This window comes from Sparus aurata, chromosome 10 (assembly GCF_900880675.1).
Source record: "Sparus aurata chromosome 10, fSpaAur1.1, whole genome shotgun sequence".
NCBI classification, from domain to species: Eukaryota; Metazoa; Chordata; class Actinopteri; order Spariformes; family Sparidae; genus Sparus; species Sparus aurata.
Genome location: NC_044196.1, coordinates 20561567 through 20589386, shown reverse-complemented (window position 1 = coordinate 20589386; position 27820 = coordinate 20561567). Strand labels below are relative to the sequence as shown.

Genomic DNA, 27820 nt, shown 5'->3' with positions numbered 1-27820 from the left:
TCAAGGTTTCATGCAGTTTGGCCATATTTTACATCCAAAAATTCTTGATCATACAGATAAATTGACTATAAATGGTATTTGTTTCCTAAGAACTGCACTAATCAATTATTTTTTTTTTTAATAAAGGGGTAAATGACTATGTTAGGGGTGCAGCTAACTGTTACTTTCATTATCGAGAAACCTGTCGATCGTTTACTAAATCAGTCAATTAGTTGTTTGGTCTCATGACATGTCGGAAATGGAGAAACTCTGCTCAGTGTTTCCCAAACCCCACGATCCTCAAGTCCTCAAATGTCTAGTTTGGTCCACAACCCTAAGATTCCAGGGGACAAAACATGGTGACTTTCCGTGTGCTGGTGCAGAAAGTCGCGTGCATGTGTTGCCCTTTTTATTTATTTCACCCCTGCCCCTCAAACATCCTGAGTCAGCCACTGAGCTCGACTAAATGTAAAGGGTGAGACGGCACTTGTAGTGTTTAACATGCAGAGAATTATCACATGACTATCGCAGTTTCCCTAAGAGTATTTTTTAGCCTCTATTAGGTCATTATTTTGGTTTCTTAACCAACGTCCTCACTGTTTCGATTCAATCTCACAAACGGAGAGACTAACTGATACACTGGAGCATTTAGATGCCGAAGCGCCTGATGTTTGTCTCGTGTTTGTGGTAGAGACCAATTACAGAGCTAGCCCGCGTATATCCATCAGGCGAACACAAACACGAGGTGAATGTGAACAATTCACAGTGTCTCCTAGATGTGTGAAAAAGCTACTGTTTTTTGTAACAACACACCAAAGAATATGTGAAGGATTTCAACACTGGCCCCAAAAATCAAGGTTAAAGCAGGTTTAAACCTGACTCTTGGACGTGAGCCGGACTTCAATCTAATTTAAAGACTTGACGTGAAAAGTGAGAGCAAAAGTCTCAATTTGTAGTCCCAGAAAAATATGAATAATTCAGTATTTGGCTGGCATTGCATTGACACACCTTCAGTGTTTAATCAATTATTAGACATTTTCATTATTTAGTCCTATATGTAAAATAACCCTACTCACAGCAGGTTTGAAATAGTCAGCATTTAGAGACCTGGATGTTTTGCACCAGACTAAAGACTTAATTTAGAAAGCAAAGCAACTCCTGCCTAGGAGCAACATCTTTAAAAATCCTTTAGGCACCCTGCTTGCTGAAACAATGAGCAAGCAAGCACTGTTGCCTACAAGCGCTTTCTCAAAGGTGCAGTTCTCCGCTGCGACCAGTTGGTGTCCTCGTGCCTCCACTGAAGCTCTTTGGAGAGACCAGAACCTTAACTCCATGCTGGTGGTAAAAAAAACTCTTTGCCCTCCTCCCTGCTTTCTCCACACGGCGCCTCCATTATTGTGGGCTTTAGCTCCATTGCTGTGCCTTAATTGTTTCCTGAAGTTTACCGGGTTGTTTTTGAGAAGAAAAAGACACGTAGTTATCCGCACAGGATGGGCAGTTCCACGACGAGAGAAAAAAGCGAGCGTGACACCTTTGGCTGCAAGAAAAAAATGACACGGGTTGACAAATGTTGGGAGGGTAGAGTGAGAGGCGTATGGGAGCGGCTGGAGTGCGAGGAGGGGGGGTAAATGAGTGTGGAGGAGATGTTTGGCAGAGGGAGGCGAGTCAGGTGTGTCTGTTATTGGAGAAAGAGAGGTAGTTAGGCCTCATTGCATCCTTGGCAGTCCTTCCACCTGAGATTAGTCTATAAACATTGTGTGTGTGTGTGTGTGTGTGTGTGTGTGGGGTTGCGGTGTATCTGAATCCGCCCCGTCCCAGCGCTGACCTCTTGTGCTTTTCATCATCCCTCCGCCGACTGCTGCCGTCAGAGTATTTACAGATGCACAACTCGCAATTAAACAACTCTCTCCTTCATGACCCCAAAACCGGAATTAAAACAATTAATTACCGTTAACCCATACTCGGGGTGTAATTATCAGCGCACAGCCACCGAGCTGACTCGTCCACGTGCGTACACACTCGAGTTTCTCCTCTCCTTCCCTCACCTTGCTTTAACTTCTGGCTAAATTTAGAGAGAGGAAGAGGGAGATATTGGTGTGAAACTCCTGGGGAGGAGAGATGCACGAGGCTGGCTGTCGGTAATTAGGTTGAGCCTCTTCTCGCCATTGTTAACATCCCGCTCCTTATATGAGGAAGGACCCCCTCCCTGACCCTCTTCGGCGTCTTCATTTTCGACGTGATGTCTATCTTTTCCCGCGCGCCTCCTCCACCCTCCATCTCTTTCTCTTCTTGATTACGGAATTCCACTGTCACATCTTCTTCTGTCCACGCTCTATCCATTTTCTCCCTCTCAGTCCTTGGCCTTTCACACAAACCTAATTCCTGTCCCCTTTTTTTTTTTTTTTTGAGAATTTCATGCTCCCTCTCTCCATCCATCCATCCCCCCCCTCCCACTCTCCCTAACTGACTGCGCCGGCTGGTGTATTTTTGGCAGAGTGGTCTCTAGAAATAGGCTTTTGTGGATGGCAAGGTCACTTGGCTTAATTAAGAATGGCGAGATGGAGTCAGAAGTTCACTTCCTATTCTCTTCCTCCGGTCATCCGCCCTCCGCACTCGAGTGTCTTCGCAGGATATGGCGGCGGCGGCGAAACAGTAACGAGGACGTACAGCACAGTAACTGCGCATGGCAATCCCCCACGAGCCATTACATTGTGCACAGGACTGTGGAGAATCAAAATTCAGGTCAGGCCCATTGAAGAGCGACACAGAGGAAAAAAAAGAGATACATGTGTTTTTTGGTTCATTCTTTGCAATGATAATGACATTATTGACATGAATAATGCAATGTCTGCCACAACCCTCCTTCTTTTTTCCCCTCCCAGTGATTTTCACGCTGCCACAGAAGCGTGATGTACTGTCCTCTGGTTCACTCTGCTGCAAGAACATTACAATCTGAGATGTTCTGCGCTCTTCCCATCTACTTTTGAGGACATTTCTCCGTTCCACTCGCCACCGCATGGTTTGAATACTGATTCCATGGCGGTACCGTTACCTCCTTGCATCTTAAGATGTGATTGTATTGACGTCGGATTTTTATTTTTTTTGCCCCTTCTGCCTCCTTTTCATACTGACAATGACCCAGTAGTTTAATTGCCATTGTCAAGGGAGACTGTAAAGAGGGTCATGAAGCCTCCAGTGCATCATCCTCCTTATTTGGATGCCTCCACTCGAGCAGCTGTGGGGGAAACATGGGGGTAATGGAACAATACACAAACAATCCCACTTTACCCGACAAGCACTTCCTGTGCTTTACCCAAATCCCCTCATACGGCGCGCCTGCTTCTTTTTAAATATTTGAGAAGTTTGTTTTTCTGCTTGTAGATTTGTCTCCTAACACCCAAATAGCAGCTCTGTGTGTGTGCGTGTGTGAGTGTTATTCTTGTGTTTGCGCCTCTTTAATGTGTGGTAATTCACTTTTTGGGGGCCATTCCCTGCACCTCCGATCCAAAACAACACATATTTCAAGTCTATAATTTGAGTTATTTGTGTTTATGTCAAAGATCCCATCAATGCAAATTCGTCCCGGCTCATATGAAAACATATAGTACAAGTTTCCCGTTTGCATCTCTGCAGCATCTATTTGATTGAAATGCTTCTTGTCCAAGAGCTACGTGCCATTTATCAAAGTTACTGCTTGAAAGGGAACGGGTAAGCTATTTCTGCAAATAAATTTGACGCCGTATTGATGGGTTACGGCTCCAGTTTGATGAGGATGTCTGTCAGTGGTGTCTCAAATTGAATGCGATCCTCGTCGGCGGTAATACATCTCAGAATTACACATCTATTGATGCAAACAATGCGCTGGAAAACAGTAATTGTAGCTCTACAGATGCAGATAATAGAAATGAGCAACAATTCAATAACGTTATCAGTATGCATGGAGCTGCGCGCGTGTCTGCGTTTATACACCTAATTAAGCGTGCGTTTCTGATTTCTGTCTGTTTTTAGGAGATGTACTCCAAAGGTATGATCCTGGCCAGTGCTATCAGACAGGTGCGGGGACTCGGCGACAACAAGTTTGAGGTAGTCACCTCCCTTCGGACCTTCATATTCCGGGCTGAAAGAGAAGGTACAAGTGCACCCTTTACTTTTTATTGTGCTTTGTTTGCAGTCATTAATCAGCTGTTCTCCTCTTTCTGCTTGTCAGTCGGCAGCTGTAGCTCTGACCGTCTGATTTCCCTGTCCGGCCTTGTTTTTCTCTCCTGTTTCCCTCCCTCTCTCTGCCTCGCTCTCTCTAAGCGCCTCATCTTCCATCTCACCCCTGTCGCTCCCTTCTCTCACACACAGTTTTCGCTCTCACAATTTTCTCCTTCCTGATACCTGCTCTCAAAGTAATTCAGTGTGATTTGGGTTTTTTTTTAGCACGATTCAGAATCATTTTTTGCAAGACAGTGTGAAAAGGGAAGATCAGTTTCATGTCTGTGTATTAAGTGCAGAGACAGGGTGGTTAGCCTAGCTTAACAAACAAATTCAAGTTAAGCTTGAACAGTTCTCCTGGCTCTGTTCGGTGCAGTAGATACATGTATTTCGAAACTTTTTTGGTCTAAAAATATGTTAGCTATAGCATGAGCCTACACACAACAGCCACACATAGTGATTGTATGCTGAATCTAACATTTTGGTAGAGACAGATATTGGCAGTCTTTTTCAGTGTGGGATAAGAGCTGATACTACTCTCATATTCGTAAGTAAATATGAAGCTACTGCCAGTAACTAGCGTAGCACTCAAGGTCCTAGAAAGCAAGATTTACCGTCTTTTTTGTTTATGAAGCGGGTCTAGGTGCTTTACAGACACGGTGAGAAATGCACACAGCCATCAGCAAGGGTGTGGTTGCCAAGCTGTGACAGAGCTGATGTAGTCTGATGTTGCGCATCGAATACAGTGCTGAATTCAGGATGGGAAAAATTCTTGTTTACCTGTTGTATTGGTTCAGGTACCCATTGTACAGAAGAGAAGAAGAAGGGTAAGTTATAGTGGTCGATTTTCATATTAAAGATCGTTATCGAAACTCAGTAATTAACTCAGTTGCTCATTCATATGTAAACTATGACTCTGTCCCTAAAATGCTGCTAAACGGGGGCTGATATCGATGATCCAGCCTTTTCAGCTCTTAGAACAGCAGTGACGCTGTGTGTGATGTGTGTGTAAGGACTGTGAGGTACACCACAGACCTTGCTAAGCATCTGAGATTTAATCATCACACAGAATATGATGAGGTTACGAAGTGGCCGTCTAGAGAAGAGGAGAAGAGTGGGTGCTGCTAGGTCGAGACAGACGTCAATCACAGTCCTTTGGCACTTTGAGGCATTATTCAGCTACAGAAAGAGTAAGAGAGAGTAGCTGCTGGCACCATTCATCACTGTCACTGACCGTGGGAAAGGGAAGCACATCTGTCTAGGCTTCAGAGTGTGTGCTGATGTTTTGACAAGTATCAGTATTGTATTGGTACTGGCAATACCAGCCTAGGTTTTACGTGGTATTGGTTTGGAGGTATCACACATCCCTAGAAAGCTAGATGTTAGAGGACTCCAACTGAACCCTATGGGCTATGTGGGCTATGTGTGTAGTGGTTATTAGGGAGATCTTGGTGGCAGTAATGACTTCATGTCCCCGTCTGAACGTATGTTATTAAGTCAATCTAAAAGCGACAGAATGTGTAAAAGAAATCTCAAATCTCCCAGGAACTGTCCTTAAAATGTCTTGTTCTTCCTTCCTCTCTTCATCCCCCTGTCAGACAAAACAAAGTAAGACTCGCCTCTTATCGTCTTTCAGCTGGAAGCTTTTTGTCTGTGTCGGCCTTAATGAGAGGGGAAAGACACACTTACCGCTCCTTACTTCCTGCCTGCTTGATGGCAGTCAATTAGGCAGCTCAGGTCAAACTGCTCATTCACTAACCGAGGGTCACCCTTTGATTCACGTAGATGAGCGGGTGAGTTCTTGAGTTTGACTGTGAACATTTGCGAACATGGTAGAACCAGACAGATATTAACGAACAGATCATTGAGACCTCAGTGCGAGTTATTGACATATTGACATCTGCCGAGGAGAGAAAAGATTGATCAATATTTGACCTACTCTTCATTGGTAATGAGCACCAGGCTCAACTGGTCATTTACTGATCCATGCTCAGTTAAAAATACATCAGAGAACTTTATAGTTTTTTGATATGTTAGTGTTAAGCTTGAATCCAATGTGTAGTAGTAGTACAGTAGTTCAGTAGTGAACATTTGCACCTGCAGTTAAGTTTTAGTTAACTTTTTTGTTAACCTTTTGTGGCTTCAGGAGAACCTGCATGTAATCTCACATATTGCTTCCAGTGATGTCACTCAGTGGCTAAGTTGCATTATGGGTAATGTAGGCACCAGGTTTTGAAAAGGAAGAAGAATGTGGAATTAAAAAGGTGATATTGTTTGTTGGACTCATTATGGACAGTTTAGAAACAGTGTTATGGGAGTGCAATGTTAGACCAGTGGACTGGTTTTCCAAACCTGTGTGACATCACTGGAAAATATGTGAGATTTCTTGCAGTTTCCTCTGGAAATTAGAGCCTTTACTCAATTTTAGTCTTCAGGTCATCAACCACTTGAACACGTTTGCACTGGATCTCCTTTTTGAACAATTTTGCATCACTGCGGCTTTATAAAAAACGTCAACGTCAACAACTACTTGCCCTTTAAACTTGTTTTTCAACTAATCTCCACCATGCTGAGTGCCAGCGACCAGCATTCCTCTCCCCTGTCCATTCGGTGCATCATCATATCGATGACTGCCAGCTTCTTTTGTTTATGAGTCACGGGTCCTCAGCGGCATCATTTATCACACTGTCTGCCAGCTGATCGTCATATGTCACGCTCAGCCGTCCTGACAGGAGCTGGGAGGGGAGAAGGCTGTGTGATTTGGAGGTGGCCTCTGACCGCCTGGGATTGTTGGGAAGCCTCTTCCAGAGGTGGCCGCCGCCTTCAGAAAAGAAGAGAGACAGAGAGAGAGAGAGAGAGAAGGAGGAGAAAACTTGGCCTCATCACCTCATGCATCTTTAAACAGGCCCACTCGCCTTGTGGCGGAGAGTCATCAATCTTGGGGGAAACACATGAGAAAGAGGGAGACATGAGGAGACAGAGGGAACGAAGGAGTAGGTTAGTGAAGTGGAGGTAAGGAGCTGCAGGGCTGATGCAGTAGGGGTGAAAGGGGGGAGAAAATGGTCGAGTGATGGTCAGAGGAGTGGGCGAGAGTGTTAAAGACATCCAGGAGGGATGCACGCAATCTCAGTGTGAAAAAGCAACAGAGAGGTAAAGGCGGAGACGGCGGGGGGAGATGAAAAGGGCAGAGCGAAGATGGAGAGAGGGAAAAGGAGGGGAGAGAAGTGAGTGAATAATTGAAGGCCACCGGAGAGAGTGTGCACACAGCTGTCGGCTGATTCTCCACTTGGTCCGCAGGTGGCCTCTTCCCTCAGGTACTGTCAGCTTGAGAGAGGAGCGACGGAAGGAAGGAAGGCAGGCAAGGGAGAGATGGAGAGCGGGAGGGAGTGATGGGGAGAGCAGTGGCAGTGATGGGGGAGAGAAGAAAGGGAGAGGAAAGGAGAGTTTGGCAGGAAGAGACACGGTCGGAGAGTGACGGAAAACGGTCAGGACGTGAAGCGGAGGTGTGGAGGGGATGCAGACAGATGCGCTACAAGGGGGGAAGATGGGATTTATGGTGTAAAGAAATGTTGATGATTTGTATTCTGATGCTTTGGCAATTGCCTTTCCACACGCCTGCACCCTAACACATGTTGGTTCAGTCTGAAATGACAGGAAGGAGAGTTTTAGAGAGATGTAGAGAATAAGTAGGGAGAACAACAAAAAGGTTGGGAAGAGGCCAGAGGGAGAATGATGGCAGATATAAAAACTCAGGAGGACTTGGAGTATAAACAGTAGTAAATATTTCACCTTGCATTACTTCACATTTTACAACCTACGGGCTTTTTAAGTCTTCACTTCTGAAACCCGCACTGATTTATTTTATTGGCCACTCGGGGCTGGGCAACCCTTTAAGCACAACACTGACATATTATCACCCTTATAAAGTTGTTATGGTGTTAACAAACCGTTGTCCAGCAAAACGTTATTTGGATTCGTCTTTGTGTTCATCTGATGAATGCACAGCGCATTCAACGTTTACTCTGCTTTTTTAGCTCTGTTTGGTCTCCATCCCCTTCCTGAGGGAAATTGGACTCCTGAGCAGCTAGCTAGCGTGAGACAGTGAGCTGAAAGATACTAAAATGCTTCCTGCAGATGAGTCGAGTCGTCACTGACACCTTTGACCGTACACAAAGTCATATTTTCCTGCATGGATAATATAAAAAAAAGGTTTTATTTACCAATGTTTTGGTCGGCTACAACTCCTGAAGAGACATGTGACTTTTTACAACTAAAAGCTCAACTTCTTAGCTAGTTAGCAAGTTATAGCCTTTACAGAGAGACCATTCACCCTATTACAAGACACTCTACCATCAACATGATTTTGAAGCTGTAATTTAAGTTCAAACGTGACACAATGTTGCTTTAATTGATTCCCACTAAAGATGATGCACTTTTGAGACCTCAAATTATGTAAAACCGCATTTCCGATAAAGTCACTACGCATTTAATTCGTAAAGGTATATTCATTAAAGATTTAAACAGATAAAAAACAAAAAAAACAGGTCAGACATGGTCAAACTATGTAAAATGCAAATGAATCCAAATAAAACATATGAAGAAACCAGTGTGTAATGTATCCGTAGTAAATGTTTAGTTCTGTGTCGTGAATGTATGCAGGTTTGAAGGGATTGAAATGAGAGCAAACAAAGCAAGTGACCACAATCCCTCTGCTTTGTGTATTTTCTCTGTTCTATTTCTTTCTTTCTTTTTTTCTTTATTCCCGTTGATGGAGACTGCGTGGGCGGTTTCTAAGATCTCTGTTGAGCGCTGAGTGGACCTGGCTCTCATCTCATCCACTTTCAATGAGGATTATCTGCCTCTCTGCTCGTCTCTCTCTGTGCAAAGTGGAATAGTCTTTCAAACACACGGCTATACATATATATCCCTTAACAAGCGATGAAGCTAGATGCGGCTGTCAGGTTTTAGTGGAGGAGAGTAGCTGTGCGTTCTTTTTATGTGCACGCAGAGGTGAGGGCATGTTTGCCTGCCGAGTGAAAATACGTTTTGGCAAGCGCGCCGGCGATTCATGTGCGAGACTGTGCGCACAAACAAACAAAAACATATATCACATGTAGGAAGCTTTCGGGCGCACAAGTCAGATGCACATATGCTAACGCGCAGGCGTATATAGGCACTGCCACCGTTTCTATCAGTCCTTCCACCTCCCTCCCTTGCTCCAGCTCTCCCTGCCACGCTCAGATTGACAGCTTGGCCGAAGAGGAGAGTGGAGGGGAGTGAGGAAGGCCCTGAATAAATGAACAGGCAAATAAGTGAGTGCAGGACAGGTAATGGAACTCAGAAAGCAGGGTGGGAACGGAACAGTAAAGGCTAGTGATGTAAAGAGCAGTCAATAATTGAGTAGGCTATTCATTATTGAAGCCAGCTCTTTGTAAATTCATAAGAATCTGGGGGGTAGTCAGACCAGAGCTGAATTTGGGGCCAGGCAGCGGATACAGTATTTGGGAGCTCAGTGGGGGGTTAGTGTGCGGAGGAGGCGGATACTCAGAGAGGAGAAACTTTCTCTTCAGAAGTGGAGATGTTTGGCGGATGCGTTTGCATGCAAGGTCAAAGACGGGGTTTGTGTTGGCAAAGTCGGCGGGAGGTCAGAAGGTGCCAAACAAGAAGCTAATTAAGGTCAATTTAGAATAATATCAGGTTGGCAGGGGCCGCAAAGTGATCGACACGTGAGTGAGAACACCCTCCCCCTTCCTCTGTCAGCCTACAGAGTGGTTTGAGGACACGATGGGAGCTCACGCAGAGGGTAACACAAGCTCGCAGTCTGAGAGGAGAGTTTAAAAGTAACGCGGGCAGCACACATGCACAATGATGCTCGTGAATCAGACCGATTCCGTCAGATCCGTTCCAGGTGGACCTGAGGATAATTAGATCCAAAACACATTCAACCCAAACAGACCCAAATAAAGAGATAACACCAAGCACACACGCTCAAAAAAAAATACGCTTCATAGACCGCAGATAAAGGTTATTTTCATTATTCATTACCTTGCTGATTATTTTCTTGTAAAGCTTTGGTTATAGGATGTCGGCAAATAGTGAAACATGTTAGAATCTCCCGTAATCCACCGAGGTAATCAGGTATCATTGAGGCCAGCATGCAAAATCCTTAGTTTAACAGTTGAGGGCTGCAGGCTAAATATATGTAATTTCATTTCAGTCAACTAGGTAATGAGATGCCCAGTGAATCCCTGGTTCGCCAGGTCAGTACGTGGAGTTCTTTACTGCTTCACTCTGAAACGCTTTGAGCAGGACACCGATTCTACTTTAGATGAGCTGTGGGAAGAAAGTGAAGAGACGCATTTTTTTGCCCATTGCGGGGATCAATAAAGTATCACAAAACAATCATTCTCTCTATTCTTAAATTGGCATGCTTTAACAGTCTAATTTGCGTCCTTAGCCTACACAGCTAAAAGTACAATTGATTTTGGCGGCATGATTTGTGTGACGGTGCTCTTTCCTCTTTTGGCAAAGAACTGGCCCATAATAAGCATAATAATGGATAATGGAATGAAACTGAGAAGTGATTACGACGAGTAAAAGGCTTCTTCTTTGATCCCCGAGCGTCTTAATTGAATACACAAGAACCATTCAGATATTAAAGGCATCAAGTCTTTCCGGAACAGTCACGAGCTCCTCAATCCTGCCGTTTGCTCAAATTCATGGGTATCCAAAAATAAACTTCCTGTCTGGCCACGCTAATTTTTCCCTCTTTGTGTCAGTTTGTATATTTGAGAAAAGCGTCAGTCATTCTGTCAGAGGATTGTTTTTTTTGTCATTTCCGATGATGAGTTGAGAGCTACGCAGGTTTGAATTGAAGTGCGTTTACTTTCCAAAAACTTTTGTTGTTTTATGGTTTCTCTTTTTTAGACAAAAGGCTTCCTTGTTCCCGTTTTTCAATTTGCCCGTCCATCCCGGCTGATTGCTTGGTTTTCATATCAGTTTACAGAGTCTTTTGATTCCATTTCTCAATGTTTTTCTGTCTCGTATTGGACTCTTAACCACCGTGGGTGCTGGATGTGTGTGCTTGTGCGTGTTTACAATCCTCTGGTATCTCTTGTGTTTCCACTTTGCTGGCTTTGATAGCACAATGTCTTGGGCGGTAGGGGAATGGGCTTTACAGCGCCGGCTTCAAGTCTTTCTTTTATATCCGTTTGAAAAAGTTGTAGAGGTAAGATATCTGAGAGGCCTTTGGAATGCACGTCGTTTGAATGTAAACCCTGGATGGAACATGATGCAGTATGCTACACTTGAGCCATTTAGCTGCGCGGTAATCCAGGGTGATTTACAATAAGTAAGAGATTCAGCGCGTCCTGCTCAAGGACAAACAATCTTTGATAACACAGAACATCGAAAGTGTCACTCATGGGATGCTCCACCAAAGAGAGATTTTCCGATCGTTTCTCAGTAGTCCCAACTAAGCACTGAAGGCATGGATTTCGGTTCACTGTCGCAAAACTACTCTTAAAATGCCTTTCTTTTTTTAGCCTTTCCAAAACCACTAAACACAGACCAGAAGTGTAAAGAATGGATAAAAAAGTGTGTCTTCCTGCTCGTTTCGTTAGCATGTCCAGCTAACTAGCGTAACTAGCATTACTTCCTAGGCCGGGTGGCTCAATATTAAGCTACCTCCCTTTATTTGCGGAGTTCCAGATTAGGTTGACAATTATTTTGGTCAAAATGAGCACATCCGCTGTGTAGCATTTCCATAGTAAGTAGAAGTAGGTCAGAGTTTGGGCTAACGCTAGCAGCTCAGTCCTGCGCTTTCCTGGATTTGAGGTTTTTTCTCCAGAAACCCCAACTACCCTTAAAAATATCACACTTTCCAGGGCACGTGATGTAGTTAAAGTTAAGTGAATAAGCGCAGTTTTAATATGTTATAGATATGTAAGATTATCAGCTGGTGAAGAGGTTTTTGTCTCACACATGCAGCTTCAACCATAACCTGTTAGCATCTGATGTATGTAGCCATCACGCCGACGACAACTTTTAAAAAGTCCTTGTTTTAAGTCAGCTGGAATTTTTAAAAAGTCAGATCAATATACTGTTTTCAACCAGATTCATGGAGCTAATGCTAGCTTTTTTTTTTTTTTATATATACTATTTTAATCCCAAATTGGGAAATTCTTTTTTCCACTCACATTACACACAGGTGCGCACACACAAACACACACATGCAGTGTAGAGGAGACGAGCGAAGGGGCTGCCACAAATGCCACGGCGCCCAACGAACAGTGTTAGGGGTTGGTGCCTTGCTCAAGGGCACCTCGGCAATGAACAGGATGTGAAAGGGCATTCTCCAACTGCCGGCGCACATCATTCTTTTTTTGGTCCGGGTGGGACTTGAACCGGTGACCTTTAAGTCTATAGCTGTGTGTTTGAAAGACTATTCCACTTTGCACAGAGAGAGACGAGCAGAGAGGCAGATAATCCTCATTGATAAGATCTGCATATAGCAATCATCTAAGCCCGCACAACTGTTGGACAACGGCTAGAAATGAGAGCCCTGACTGTTATTCTGCCGCCGTTGTTAACCGCACATGAGCTGTGAGAGAATGTAAAACTTGAGCCAAGTGAACAGTTGCTCTGACCCCAGTGACAGTTGCACAGTTTTATCACATACAATTAAAATAACTGTTAATTGCTCAGTGAAATGTATTCACACCTCTCTTTGACTTTGCCCCTTTCGTTTTCTGGTTGAGAGAAACGTGCAAATTCACAGAACTGGCTGTGTCTCGTTTAGCTATGTTTTTTTAATCATATTTTTAATTAGGTGGTGTATTTGACTTAAATTATCCCCGCCACATCTTCCTTGAGGCTCACAAAGCTCAGAGAGGCAGCTATCTATATCTCCACTGCTAGACTTTGCACTTTTCAGCTTTGCAGGATGTTTCTTTTCCAGCGGCTAAGTTAATTTTCACCAATCGCAGCTCATTCTGTGATTCAATTTCTTCGCTTTCAGACTGGAATTTTCTGTATCAGTATGCAGTGGAGGTCTAGCGGCTAACAAGCCAGTTTAATTCACTGAAGGGACGCAAAAATGATGAATTAACAATATGAATCAAAGACTTTAAGATGCCCTGATCCTTCTTTATCTAATTCTCTCTCCGGCCTTTCTTGCTGTCACTCTCTTCCACGCTCTTATCCGCATGCACAATCTACCTCTCGTTCTCTCTTTTTCTGTCTCTCACTCGTGCATGTGTCCACAGGGGAGCGCCAGGAGTGGATGGAAACTCTTCAGACGGCCACGCGCCCCCCCGCCTGCGGCTCCCAGAAGCGCTCCGACAGCCTCCCTCGCCCCTCCTCCACAAACAAGCGGGGCTTGCTGGAGCTCCGCGGTTACAAAGGCAGAGTGCTGGTGTCCCTGGCGGGGAGTAAAGTCAGGCTCTGCAAAACAGAACAGGTACTTCCAACACCGCTGAGACTTCCTCTCTACAGAATGACAGCTTCCTGTTGGAAAAGGGGGAAGATAATAATCACAGCCTATTGAAGCAGATAAGGCGGAGATGGAGATGTTCATGAAAGATATAGAGAGGATCATGAATGTGGAATGCAAAAAGTAAATATAAGTGTGAAAAAGCTTCAGGGGTGCACTGAGATACAGTCTGCTCTAGTTTTGGTTGGTACAAGCTTCATGCTGGCGGGTGTCGCCGACTTCTTTACGTGTCGTTGTTGACCTGACATGCAAGTACATCTATGACGAGCGCCCAAAAGATGTAGGGAATAAAATGGAATAAATGCATAGTTAATATAAGGGATGTTAATGATTAATTATTAATCTATTAATCGTCGTAAAGAATTAAACCAATAAGATATGTGTCAACCTACATTCAGAGATGGATAGTAAATGTAGATGTAGTAGATGGATTAGTAAAGTATCCTTCAAAATACTTGCTTGTGAACTACAGCGAAATGAAATACACAATACTGGTATGAGAAAAGTGAGAAAGTCATTTTTAATTTATAGAATACAAGGTCGTTATTTTTTTATCACTCAAGTAACCTGTTTTGTTCTTTATCTGTTCTTTTAACTCCTAATGTAGCCTACCCTGATTTTGCATTGAGCATATATCAATCATCAGTTAATGATTACTAATACTAGGATGTTAAGGCGGACAGCTATTGATGAAAGAGATTGCTTTAGATTTGCATCTCTTGTTAATATATAGTTAGTGACTATACTGTATTTCTTTTAGTTGATCTTTTCATTGGCCCCTTGGTGCAGCTGCTTGTTCCCCGCTCCTAAAGTTGTGTAGTGGAGGTCAGTCAGGCAGCAGCACTGTAAGTGGACGCGATTGCCTCGGCCCGTTTTGCTCTCTGTGCCAAATCGCTCTTTGTTCAGCCGGAGTTTGTAGCCACAGCCTGTCACAGTAAGCACCAAATGCCCCCCTGTCAGCCCTCAAGAGACCTCAAGTGATCCTCTGATGTGTCAAATGGCGGTTTGGTCCAACCATTTGCCCTTTTGCTGGACTAAGTGCCCCTCTAGTTACATTATTGCTGCTCTGGTGTGACTTCTCGGGCAAACATAAGCCATTAACATAAACGTATGTCCTGTGGTCGTTAGGGGTGGGTAAAAACATCAACTGATCAATGCATTGCAATGTATTTTTTCCCAATTCAATATCGATTCATAAAATCCTCTGAATCGATTCAGGCAAGCGACCACCTGCTGTCCCTCGCCGGACCTCTCGGTCCCCGCCTCAAGCAGCTGGAAGCGTCTTGCCCGCGACCTGGCTCGAGGGTCGGAGGGTGATGCGCCGCGGAACACCGTCGGAGCTGCGGAGGCGGGTAGCCGGTGTCTGACGCACCGCTCTTTCGGAAACAGTAAACTCCCAGCACAGCCGGTCTCACCCTGGCCGCTGCACCGTGCGCCCGCGAGTAGCACTCTCCTCCGGGGAGAGAGGGGGGGTCAGTGTCAACGTTTACCCCCTCGTGTCTAGCCGGAGGGCGGAGGGACCGCGGTTATGTCTGTTTATGTCAGACAAAAATGTACCATGCAGTCCCAGAAACAATGGCACTTTCTCAGCTTAACTATGGTTGCACTATTGCACCCTAGTATCTTTGTTTACATTTCAATTCAAACTAGAACTTCCTAGAGGAAAGATTTATGATTTAAGATGACTTTTTTTAATTAAAAAATTATCAACAGGTACTCTAAATAATTATTTGTTTATTACTACTTATTACTGAATTGATATCGCAGCATTTAAGTCAATATTGAATCGAATCGATATTTTATCGAATTGCGACCCAAAGAATCGACATCGAATCGAATCGTGAGGTTCTTAACAATACCCAGCCCTAGTGGTCGTGCATCTTTTCAATGAACGCCACTGCTGGCTAATAATCCACCAAATCTCTGAACATGGTGTGAAAAAAAACCTTTTTGATGTGGGCAACGGCATTATCTCTCCTCTGGCACCACCCTTAGGCTAAGTTTTTTTTTTCAGTTGTCAATATCGAAACATCCATTGTGACTTTGAGTTCCTATTATGAGTCAATCTCCAATAGAATTGAATCATGTGCTTCCCGTAATGCAGCTCCAGAGGGTCTCCTGTTCGATAGCAACATTGCCTTTAGCAAAGTAGTCTTTCCTTTTTTCATTTGCTCAACTCGTGTTTTTGTCTTCCACTGTTGTTATTCTTGGATTGTTATTTATTGTGAAATGGCACACAGCCCCTTGGTTTCGCTGTTTGGTGAATGCATCTGTTATTTGTATTGTTTTTTTAATCGAGAGCGTGACGTGTGGGTTTATTTGTAGGTTTCGAGCATAGTCTTTTTATTTCTGAGGCCGTCTGCAGTCATAAAATCAGCCCTCGCATACAGTAACAGACACGATAATGGCAGATTCGAGGATAAACATACACGTTTGCACAGTGAAGGTTTTCTGACAGGAACATATGCAGGATTGTGATTCTGCTTGTTATTTTCAGGAAGTATATACCAATTTCTCTCAAGTGGCACTCTTGCAATCTGAGTAATGCAGACAATTTTTGCAAAATAATGTTGTTTTTCTCTATATCTCATTATATTTTAGCCCATTTTCCCTTCCATTAGATCGGCACTTAACAACTATAGCAAGCAACTAATTAGGTATTCACAAACATTATTACTCTAAATTTACCCAGTGGTTAAATTGAATATTCATGCAGTAGATTTTTGGGCTACTAATCATGGTTTTATTTCATATTTTAAACAAGCAAGGCATTTAAGTTATTCTGATTGATATTCTGATGAGCTATTTCTTGTTGCGTGGCACATTTGTATTGTGACAGTAACCCCTGAAATTTTAAGTGGCCACCCTCGCATTAGATGGCAAGAGCTAAGAGAAAAATAAAACTTCAGCCAAAAAAGTTGAAAAAAGGTTAGTCTGGTCTTAACCTCGGGCCTCCGGCTGTTTCCTACCTGTGGGTTGAAATCCTGAGCTTTGACAGTGCTGCACCTGCCTTTTAAACTTTATTCCCATCACCCCCTGACTTCACGCAAGCTTCATAAGTCTTGAAACTGCTCCGTGTCATATTTACTGTCTGGTATTCTTCGCTTGTCCTGTCTTGTTTTTGCAACTTCCAATGAATTTTTACAATCTTTGAGGTGCTACTGCAGTGATTTAGTGCCGCAGTTTCATAAATCTTTTGAGGGAGTACATGGTCAGTTTGAAGCAGCAGAGGACGAGACATCCAGACTTTTAGTACCCACGCTCCAACATCACTGAACATTAAGGGAAAATGCATATGTGTCCCCAAATTGAAACACAGGCTTTCCATAAAACCATTCATAGGCCTCAATCCCTAGATGAGATACTACTTAGAGGAATACTTGCATATTATGCAAAATAGATAAGAAAATTAATACCATGCTCATGTTTCTGAATTCGGTAAGACAAGAGAATTAGGAGGTAATTAGCTAAGCTCTCTACACAAATAGAAATGTAAAAATGACTGGTTATGGTTTTTCAGGGAGCTATAGCCTAATAAAAACAAAACAAGATACAATATGTTAATTAGAGGGCTTTAGTGGCGGCAATAAGTGGATTTTTAAACTTTATCTAACTCTTCCTTCCTCTTTCAGTTTGTATGCTAAGATAGGCTAAGCTGACTGGCCTAGGACCACAAACATGGCATGTTTACATCAGTATTTGAGTACCAAATAAACAATTGAGATACAACATGGGTCTGCTGGTAATCTTATTTTTTCACTTTGACATACTGCTAAAATATTAGCATGTTTATTCAAAGGGCTTTGTATTTATTTAAGAGATGGGTTTAGTTTAAGGTGAAATAAGTAAGAATGGGCCAACTGTAGAATTCATTCCAAAAACAAAATAGAGGGCAGCATATCACCAGAGTGAAGGCTAACTGCTGCTAACTGTAGCTGCCCTTAGGTAGTTAGCTCAGTTAGCCAGACAGCTAGCAGCTCCACTGTGAGCTCCGGGGACCAGCGAAGTGTTAACTGTGTGTTTACACTGCTAGCACAGGAGCTGAAGAGACTGGTCACCGGCAAGACCAGCATATGTTGTGTTTTGGTGCTGGTCAGTGCTGGTTTTTCCAGCAGGGTACTTTTGATTCACATTCTGTGGGTAATTTCTGTACATCTCTGAATGTTTTCAAATGACTTTTTACGCCTTTAGCACATGACCGAAAAGTCCTTTAACTAGGCTGCTTAGTTAGTATTGCCTCTACATACTCGAACACTTCTAATGATAACTTACATCTTTACATTAAGTGTAGAATAAAGAAGTGATAAGTTTTCTTTTAGTCAGAGTTTCTCTTGAGTCTTCTTATTTGATGCAAGTCCAATTAAGTCCTGACAGTCCCTGCTCACTGTGTTTTACTTCTGTCTCAGCAGCAAGATATCCTATCTGAGATGGCAGAGATACCTCATACCCAGTGATACTATTTCTTAAAGTGCCTGGCACGTATTTGTGTGCATATTTGATAATGCTACACGCATTCAACTCATTTCCATCCCTCCTTGCCTCTCATTTTGTTTCGCCCGCTCTTTTAGTTTTGCTGTTTGCCTTTCATTATTTTCTTCATTAGCGTGAACAAACATCTTTGTTAGAATTCTCTTTTGGGTATCACTCCATGTCAGCACATTTCCACTTCCTTGATCTGAGACAGCAGGAGAAACGAGAGGGAAAGAGAGAATCAGAGAGAGAACAAATTAATTGTATTATTTTAGCTTACAAGCTAAATCCCCGGCATAAATGCGGCAGCGGCAGTGCATTTTGCAGGAAGGAAGGGAGACTGCAAATGAAAGACAGGGGAATAAGAGACAGACACAAAGAGATAGAAGTAGTAAGATGAAGTGAAAGGTATGGAGGGAGCGCTTCGGTGCAAGAGGTCGCACGAGTGAGAAACGAGCGTTGGTGGTTTGTAGGAAAAGGGGGGGGGGGGGGGGGGGGGGGAGTGATGGAGAGTGGGAGCGCGTGGAGGGAGGTAGACCGTCGCCCCGTTCAAGTTCAGTGAAGTGGAGTATTTAATCTAACATGATGAACGAGCTATTGGAAACATCATCCTCCCAGCTCCTCCTTCACCACCCCTACCCCATTTTTCACAGACCGTAAGCCCTGTGATGAAGCTGTGTTTAAGGTCATTTAAGCACCAAGGTAAAGAAAGTCAGACGGTGTGCAAAGTGTGTCACACGCGCACGTTTACCCCGAGAGTGATCTCCTTGCCATGGGCGGCGTCCTGTAGGCAGATTGGAAAAACCAGGGTAACTTGTTTCATGTCCTATCATCTCATACATCACAGTTGCCCCCTGGTTTGTGTTCACTCGGGAAGCTGAAGGTTTTGATCGATCGTTGGATGATCGTGTTTCTCGCTGTTACCTAGATTACTACTTGGTTAGTTGAACCGAGTGAAATCTTGATTAAAACAAAGATGTCTTTTTAGCTCTCAGTTTAATTCCTACTTAGAAAATGTAACACATACAGTAGAGCCTGCTCTGGTGGGAAGGGTACTCTGAGTATACAATAACAGCAAGACTAAGGATTTAATTAATCTCCGCTTTAATTAAATCTCTTTCTCATTTGCTCCTCTCAAGATCTTCTTTGTCACAATTAACATCATCCTGAGACTGCGAGGCCGTTTTGTAGAACTTGAGACACAAGAGTGAGTCTCGTTTCGCCAGAGCCCTCCTCTTGTAATGAGTTTTGTTCCTTTCTGCATACCTGATGCGGCCAAAAGGTGATCATCAAGTTTGAAATAGCTTGCTGCACTGTTGTATGTGGCGCGTTTTACACCTGCATTGATGCACCCCAACAAGGTGTGAGCACAGCAGCGTCAAATTGAAATCGATGTGATGAATGTGTTAGCTAAGAGTTACATATTCACACTTCTAGCTGCCATGGGGCAACATTAGCATTCATTTTGAGTTGTGTTTCTGGTTATCTATAAATAAGAGTGTGATATTCACGCTTCCTTAAAGTCTATTTTGATCTTCAACAGCTAATGAGGAGAAATTATCTAGCTCTTAAGCTGTTAAATGATCCACCGTGTATGTTAGCTAGTTGCTAACTGTGTCTGTTTGCCTTTTGGTGTAGGGAGTTATGGAAGGTTTTTCTGGCTAAAACGGAACTGCCCTCTGTTGGAAACCATGCTGGGGCATTAACGGTGAACCAAAACAGCAAAGTTGTAGTCTGTTAAACCAAAACAATGAGCTGAAAGAAGCTAATATCACTCCTTAAAGCTCAGGGGAACTGGAGATTTTGCTGACAAGACAGCAGACAATGAAAATTCAGAGCAGCAGCTGGCCATTTGTAATGTAAAACAACCTTATAACCCGTATAACACTCCTAGATAACACTACTGTCTGATAGTGTTACAGGCTCTAATGTTGGCTAGCTACTGTTAGACAACAGCTTATGTTAGCATTCAGTCACTTACTTCCTTGCTAACATTAATGTTTGACAGTGTTACTACATACGCGCATTATGGAATATTTAACATTTGCTAATATACTGTATGCTAATGTTAGCTGTTGTCTACCAGCAGCTAATTAGTCATTGGATATGTTGTTTACCTTGAAATAAAACCTGATTACCCTTCTATTTTAACTATCCATTATCTTATCTGTTGCTGATTATTCGTTAACAGCATTCTGAGCTTCCCACCCTGTGACAGTAGAGGAAAATGGCAGCCGTGTGAGTATGATCTATCAGACAATTTTGACTTGCCGTTGGAACCAGAAGAAGAGTCTTCAGAATCACCAAAGTTATTAGGATTTATCTTCTGGTGGCTATCAAGGTCAACCTTTTCTTTATTTCAATCCCTCAAAAAGTTTCAGAGACATTTCTGTCTGGACCAGAGTGGTGGACGGACTTGCCAACACCAACACTCCAAGAGCCCTGCTGCTTGCATGCCTAAAAAAGTATTGATTGTGCATCGTTAAATATATAAAACCTAATTTACAAAGTTTTATCTGAACAAGCGTGTGATTCATGCCAGATCCAGCCAGTTTGCCGTTAAATTAACTCACTGGGGACTGGAAACTTGAACTCTGGACTTTTTATTTAAACAAACATTACTCGGCTAAGCTCGCACTGAAGCTGCAGTTGGGCTCATGAAGTCTTCATAACACTAGTTCCAAATGCACAGTGATGTTTTATGAAATATTCGCAAATGAATGACTGGCAGACCAACCTCTGCGACGTGGCCGTCGCTCATTTTTTGTTTTTACCTTAAAATGTTGAACATGAGCGATTTCAAAGCTGAGGTCTGTTCGTTAGTAAAAGCGCATTCCCTTTTGTCTTCTCGTCCACTAACGTGGTTCATAGCTCCTCGCCGCCCTTGGCCCCTCTGTCTCCCCGCGTGGTGTTTTAAAATAATCAGAAGTCCTTTGTCTCCATTGAGTGCGCGTTCTTTTAAACCCACATGCATGCTTTTGGAGCATCTTGAGCTGTTGAGTGGACATGGGGATTGGAGATAGAAAGCGGAGGCTGCCTTTGCTTGTCTGGCTTCTTTTTAGAGCCCCTCGGCGCTGAGGAGTGACTGACTCACGCATTAAGAGGTTGGGAAGCTTTGAAAGAAATTATAATTGGATGTATAGCTTGAATATTCAGAGTGGGCCTCTGCTCAGCACTTACCGGGTTAAGGTTATTCATTTTAGCTGTGAGGAAAAATTCAATTTTTCTCTCACATTTTCCTCACAATATTTATGGGTCGAGAGTTGATGAAGTTGTTTGAAATGTTTTAAGGCGGACAAAAATGTGCATACAATTGCGCATGTGTACCAACGTTTTCACCTCGGGGCTTTTCCCCCTCTTCCCCCAATCAGCGCCATTATTGCCACCTACCCCTCGGCTGCGAGTTATTTTTACCTCTAATGCCCTCCCTTCCTCTTCCCATCCCTCCTTCGCTCCTTCCTTGGTGAATTAATTGGAGAGGGCAGGAGGCCACGGCACATATTGGGTGGGTAACGAGTGGCGAGGGCTGGACGGCCGCTAACACCCAGCGCTCTAATTGGCTGCCTGAGAAGGATGAGGGTCATTAGGTATAGGTGACTGCTTTGCCCTCTCGGCGCAGACGCACACTCGCGTGCATGCGCACATACAGCACTTCCTCCTCCATGTACCCAAGAAGTTTTACAGTAACGCATGTAAACCGTTTTCCTTCCCCTGTGTTTGAATTACATACGCGTGCTGCCTTTTAGATCCTCGCATGAACCGAGCGGTCAGCGAGAGTGAGCTTTGGATGAGGTTAGTTCAACCTGGCGCTCTCATTACCGCGTCACGCGTCTTCAAACCTCAGAACATACTGACTTTAAAAAGAGCAATGACTGCGCGTAGTTTTAATTGATAGGATGGAGGAGCGAGTTCCCTCTGCTTCCGAGCCCTCACATCAAAACTTTTAGCTCAATTAGGACCTAGCCTGCACGGTGAGTTCACTTGTCTCAGTCGTGCTCTCTTTGCTCCTTTTTCTTTCTCCGTCTATCTCTTGTGTCATCCTCAATTACTCACAGGATCTGTCGCTGTGTTTTCACTCTCAATACTGGGCCGAGCTGCTCCCAAAAGAGAATAATCGCTTGGGTTTTTTTTGTTTTGTTTTGTTTTTTTTAACACATTACTCCTAAATTAGTTTGAAGTAGTCTAATTGGGGCTAATGACGCTCAAATCAAGATTTTGTCAAAATTAGCCCCAATTGAACCAGCCCACACATCACCGAAAGATCAGGTTGAAAAATCCTGCAGCACGCAAATATTTAAGTGACTTCCTGCTCGTGGTGCGAACTGCAAAAATTTGGCCGCACTGCGAAGTTTTCAGCTAATTAGTCGGAGGATTTCTGCAAGAGTCGTGGCAGCTCCCACGTACATAAACACGCGTGCTCTGCTAGGCCATGTATTCCCACCAAAAAAAGGAAAAAAAAGCGCCTAATCAACAAAGATGGTGTGGATTCATTTTCTTTCTCTTTGTTTGCTGTAATTAGTGTAAATTGTTTTTGCTGGTGAGGAGCGGTTCGCACAGGGAACACACATGCTTTATAGCTGGCACAGCGTGGCAGCGTTTAGCGCTCCTCGCTATTCTGTAATTCGCTGTTGAGGAGTATTTGGCGCGGGTCCTGTTTTTGTTCTGGGTCTTTATTGCACACACTTTCTTACTGTCAAAGCGCTCGGCTGACCCCTCACCCATCTCACCCACTCTCTGTGAGGATTACCAAGACCTTCTCTCGCTTCTTCCTCCCCCTTCCTTTGTGTTCGCGCTGTCTTTTCTCTCCCCCTTCCTTTGACTCACGTTTTTTGGCTTTGTCAGTGATGGAGTAAAGTGTGTACTTTTCTGTACAGTCATTTTTGGATGCCTGTTTTCGTGCTCTATTTTGATGTTGTGCCTATACGTGTGTGGGTGTAAGCGCACTTTCTTTTGTCTTCCTGTTTTTTTGTTTGTTTTTTTTTTCCCCGTCTCAGCTCAGAGCTCGAGGCTATAGAAAATGGTCTAAAATGCAGTGAGTGTTGAGGGTGCAGCGGAGGAAAGGGAGGGTGCGATGCAGAGTTATGGTGGAGCTTATGAAAACGGTGCCTCTGCATCTAACCCCTATTTCTGAAATGGGCCTCAGAAAACATCGAGGCTGAAAGCTTGGGTTGGTTCGGATTCCCTAGATGCACCTTTGCCTTTCACAGAGCTTTGCTATTTCGCACAGGTACACACACACACACACACACACACACGCACGCACTCAAAACGACAGCTCACACCATAGACTCTCTTTCTTTCTCTCTGTCACACACACACACACACACACGTCTCTCACAGACTTGGCTTGTGCGTCATTGGCGAGAAGGAGAAAAAGCCATTGACTGTTGGGCGCGTTATTGGTCTGTCACAAACTATTTTCAGCGGGCTGCTCACTCGTCTAACTGTGTGTCCTGTGCCGTTTCCTAAAAAAAACACAAGACAGTGCACAGGAAGCCGGGTAGCCAAGACTGACACCGTCCCTGCAGTGTTTGTTAGTTTTCATTAGACCAAATGACATTCAAACCCCATGTGACAAACAAGTTGCGACTCTAATGAAGCGACCTGTTGATTCCCCCCCCCCCCCCCCCCCTTATTAGAGAGGGCCTCTAATTTTGGTCCAAAATGGCCCTTGATGTGGTGTCTAGTGAAGGACTCAAGTTTGCCAGGCCCTTTTAGACTTCATGTTCCCTTTTTGGAGTGTTTTGATTAGTTGTCTAGCTTTTTAAGTATTTGCAGACACACTTCCTGGCTTTAAAAGTGGGGACAGTGATAACAGACAAAGGTGAAAGCAGAGTGAATTTTAATTTTTTTCGCTTCAGTATTGATTTAATGAACAATATGTGATATGTAATGTACTTAGCTTTAGAGGTCCATGTTGGTGGATTGTGTTACATATAGACAGAGCCAAGCCAGCTTTTTTTTCTTTCCAGTCTTTACGCTAAGCTAAGCTAAATGGCTGTCGGCAGTAAATAAGACTGAAAATGTGTGTGTGGAACAGCTCCAGAACCTGCTTGAGGTCAGTGTAGCGGCTCGTGCCTTGGCTGTAACCTTTAGTTTCTTTATAAAATAAGCGTTAAACAGCTCCAATGCGTGGTGATATAGAGAGGAAGGAGAGGATTGCTAACTGCAAATCAGACAGGAAGTTAGCCAAAAGGACGACAATAGCTCTGAAGTAATACTTAGGGCGAAGTACATTTCCGTTCTTTCCAAGAGTTAGATGAGTAGGTTGATGCCACCCTCATGTCAGTCCTTTATGTTTTGAGCTGAAGCTACATGTACGATCACGATACTCTATACAGTTAGAGCGGAACAGAAACGTAAAAGCCAAGTTTGTAATAACACATAGAGTCACTGTTGAAAGTGGTATTGATCTCCTTATCAAACTCTTAGGGAATAAACAAGCCCATTAACTGCTGTTGATTTGAAGTGGCTGTACCATAACAACCTTGCAATTAATTAGTATTAAATCTCTTCATCTCTCTGTTTGTGTTTTGTTTGTTTTTTTCTTCAGGATTATAAAGCAGGTCTGGCTATCGCTGAAGTGGAACTGACTGCTGCCAATATCAGAGATGTGGACCGCAGGGGCTTCGATATAAACACGCCCTTCAAAAACTTCTGGTACGTCCTGACTCGCAAAAAGCTGTTTGTTGAACAAATGAATGAATGAACGAATGCAAATTCATTTCGGACATGTGAAAACAAAGGGTACAAAACAAAAAGTTAAATTAGTTTGTAACATGCTTTTCATCTTATTACGCTAGTTTGTCAAAGTATATTCTTATGAGAAACATTGACATGTTTGGATAGGAGAAGGAAAAAGTATACGCTTATTAACTCCTACTGCTTCTCCACAACTCAGTAATTTATCACAATCAATTTACTTCCATTCCTGAACCTGTGTAGCTTCGTACGCTCCCATCTAACTATATACAATTCGATATACTATATGCACAGTAGGGGTGGTGAAAAAAATCGATTATTGATTAATCGCGATTATAATATTGACGATTATGATTCAATTATTAAATTTCCAAAAATCGATTTAAAAAAAATATATATATTTATTTTTTTTTTTATTTATTTTTTTAAATAGTAATACAAACTGTAGTCCTCCTCTTACTGGCTTCCACTACATGGTCCACAGTCTGTAGCCAAGATATGTTATTCCATCCCGGAGCTTTTTCACACTTAAATCGATTCCAAATCTTTACACGAGACAAACCTTTCCGTGCAAAGGTCCCTCAACTCTGCTCACAGGGTAGCAATAACCTGCGATGCCTGGACATCCAGAGCTACAGTCTCATATGTGACCGTTACAGCTCATTATGTCAGCAGTTAATGGAAGCTAATGTCCTACGTACTTCAGACGAAAGCTATGGATGATAGCCACACAAGCGCAAATATGTGTGAGTTTCTCAAAGCAATGGCAGACGAGTGGGGAATAGAGAAACACGCCCTGGTTCTCGTCACCAACAGAGCTTCTAACATGAGTCCGGCTGCTGAGCTTGGCAGCTTTCTTTTAACAGTGAAAGACTACATTTAAAACAAATTAAAAAATAATAATTTTGATATTACAGTTACACTATACAATATTGAAGGTGCTGTGAGGTGTTACTCAAAAGAGAAGTAAAATAATTCAGCAGCTGACTGATGTTAAATGGAAGATCAATAATCGTTAATAATCGAAAATTGATTTGTAATCGAATCGAGACTTCAGTAATCGGAATCGAATTGAATCGGGAAATTGGGCCGATTAACCACCCCTAATGCACAGTAATACATTGCATACTACATATAGATATATTTACATTTATGCTAGACTGCGTGTGATTCATGTGCGTTTGTGTGAGAAAGTGCACTATTTCCGTTAGATACTCTGTTTTTCTTGTTGCTTATTTAATCAAAAGACAAATGTTAAGTGAAGGTATCCTTCCTTGACCATAGACCCCCCCTTCAGGACGATGCACTCAACAGGTTGACACGGCAGCACACTTTCACATGTGTTTTAAAATCTCGCAGCAGTGCTTCAGGACTCCCTTTCTCTAATCGAATCTCACTGCATTATCATCTCATTTTAACTGTATAGTTTAGGAAATGCCCTTCATGCACACTTAAGACTCTTGCTACACTGTATTTTAATCTCAATAATCACCTCTCATAAAGAATCCATAGTCACAGCTGAAAGGCAAGGACAAGCGTTTTGGTTAATCTGCTCTTATACATGCAAAGGTGTTAAGAGACTCATAGTTTAGTGTACTTGCGGTTAAAAAATATTCACATATTTCTATCAGATTGGCCTTTTTGAAAGTTTTTTTCATAGTCAGGGCTGTTGTTACCTGGAGAGTTTGAGGATTAATTCGAGCCAGAATGTTTTCAAGGTTTTGAAATAGCAAATGTTATTTGTCTCCTCGTTTCTCCCCATATTTTCAGTAAAATGTGCAAATTTAAATCCATTATGTATTTCAAAGTAAAACTCAGCTGCATTGTTGTGAAAAAGAAAAAAGGTCAAAGAAGAAATTAACCACGGAAGAATGACGGATTTTGCTTATTATTTTGAGCCAAATTGGAACAAAGTAATTGTTGAATTTTGAAGGTCGTACTTTGATACATTTTGTTCCAGTTCCTGTTCATTCCGGTCCATCTTTGTGTTCATGCTGACGTTTCAACACACGTCGACCCACGAGGGGAAAAACCTAACTCTGGTCATGCTGTACTCCGCTACCGTATGTGCTTCTACATGTTCTCTGGTGTCACAAAGAGATTACTAATTATTTTTCTTATTTCATTCGGGCTGCGACTCAACATGATGTTATTATTACAGCGTGGTTACGACGTTTCTCTGACCTTTTAATGAGAAGTACGCTGAGTAGAACACGAGCACGACGAATCACATTTTCACACCACATATAAATGCCAGAGACACACTTTTTTTCTTTCAGACAGCCTCAGTCACCTCAGAGTTCTTTCATCGCTGTCGATTTTATGGCATATGAAGTCAGTTTGCAGTCTTGACTCAAGGCCTTTCCGAATCTCTGTCTGCTCTGGGTTGAACCTGTGGATGAGTAGGTAAACTTGTCTTGTTTTCCAGTAGTTTCAGTTCTCGTGTCGCACAGAAAAAAATTCAAGCAAGCTAAAATGCATCGTGTTTTCACTCTGCTCATTGGTTAAATGGATCATAGCAAAGGAGAGACTCACTTGTCAGGCCCCAATGTTGGTTCACGCAATGCTGATGACGCAACAGTAACCTCCTTATGTATGTTATTATTCAACTCTTTGTTGGTGAATAAAAAAGCAAATACAAGCAAGGAGAGAGGAAATTCAAGTCAGCTTTATTTATACAGCCCTGTATCACAAAATTGTAATCATAATTGCACAGCATTCGACACTCCATCTTTAGACCGTTGATGTGATTAAGTAAAAACTCATAAATTCTTAATGAGGAAGAGCAACAGAGGAGGAATTCCTCACAGGACAGAGAGACATCAAGAGACATAGCTCCAAATATGGTGTGTAAAGAGTGGACCAACATGGTAGAATTACAATATGGACAATCAAGATAGCAGAATTATAGACAGATTATAAACATATACAAATAATATAACGTTGTCATCCTTGTATCTGGCCACCTAATGGAACTGC

The 27820-nt window shown here is 42.9% G+C and overlaps 1 protein-coding gene across 1 annotated transcript in view; it reads left to right on the top strand.

Annotated features, from left to right (window-relative positions):
- Positions 1-27820, top strand: part of arap2 (ArfGAP with RhoGAP domain, ankyrin repeat and PH domain 2) — a 129108-nt gene that overhangs the window by 19017 nt on the left and 82271 nt on the right. Inside the window, exons 9-11 of the mRNA XM_030431865.1 lie at positions 3988-4108; positions 13443-13636; positions 24693-24799. Of these exons, the coding sequence (XP_030287725.1) occupies positions 3988-4108; positions 13443-13636; positions 24693-24799 (422 nt within the window). The remainder of the gene's footprint in view (positions 1-3987; positions 4109-13442; positions 13637-24692; positions 24800-27820) is intronic.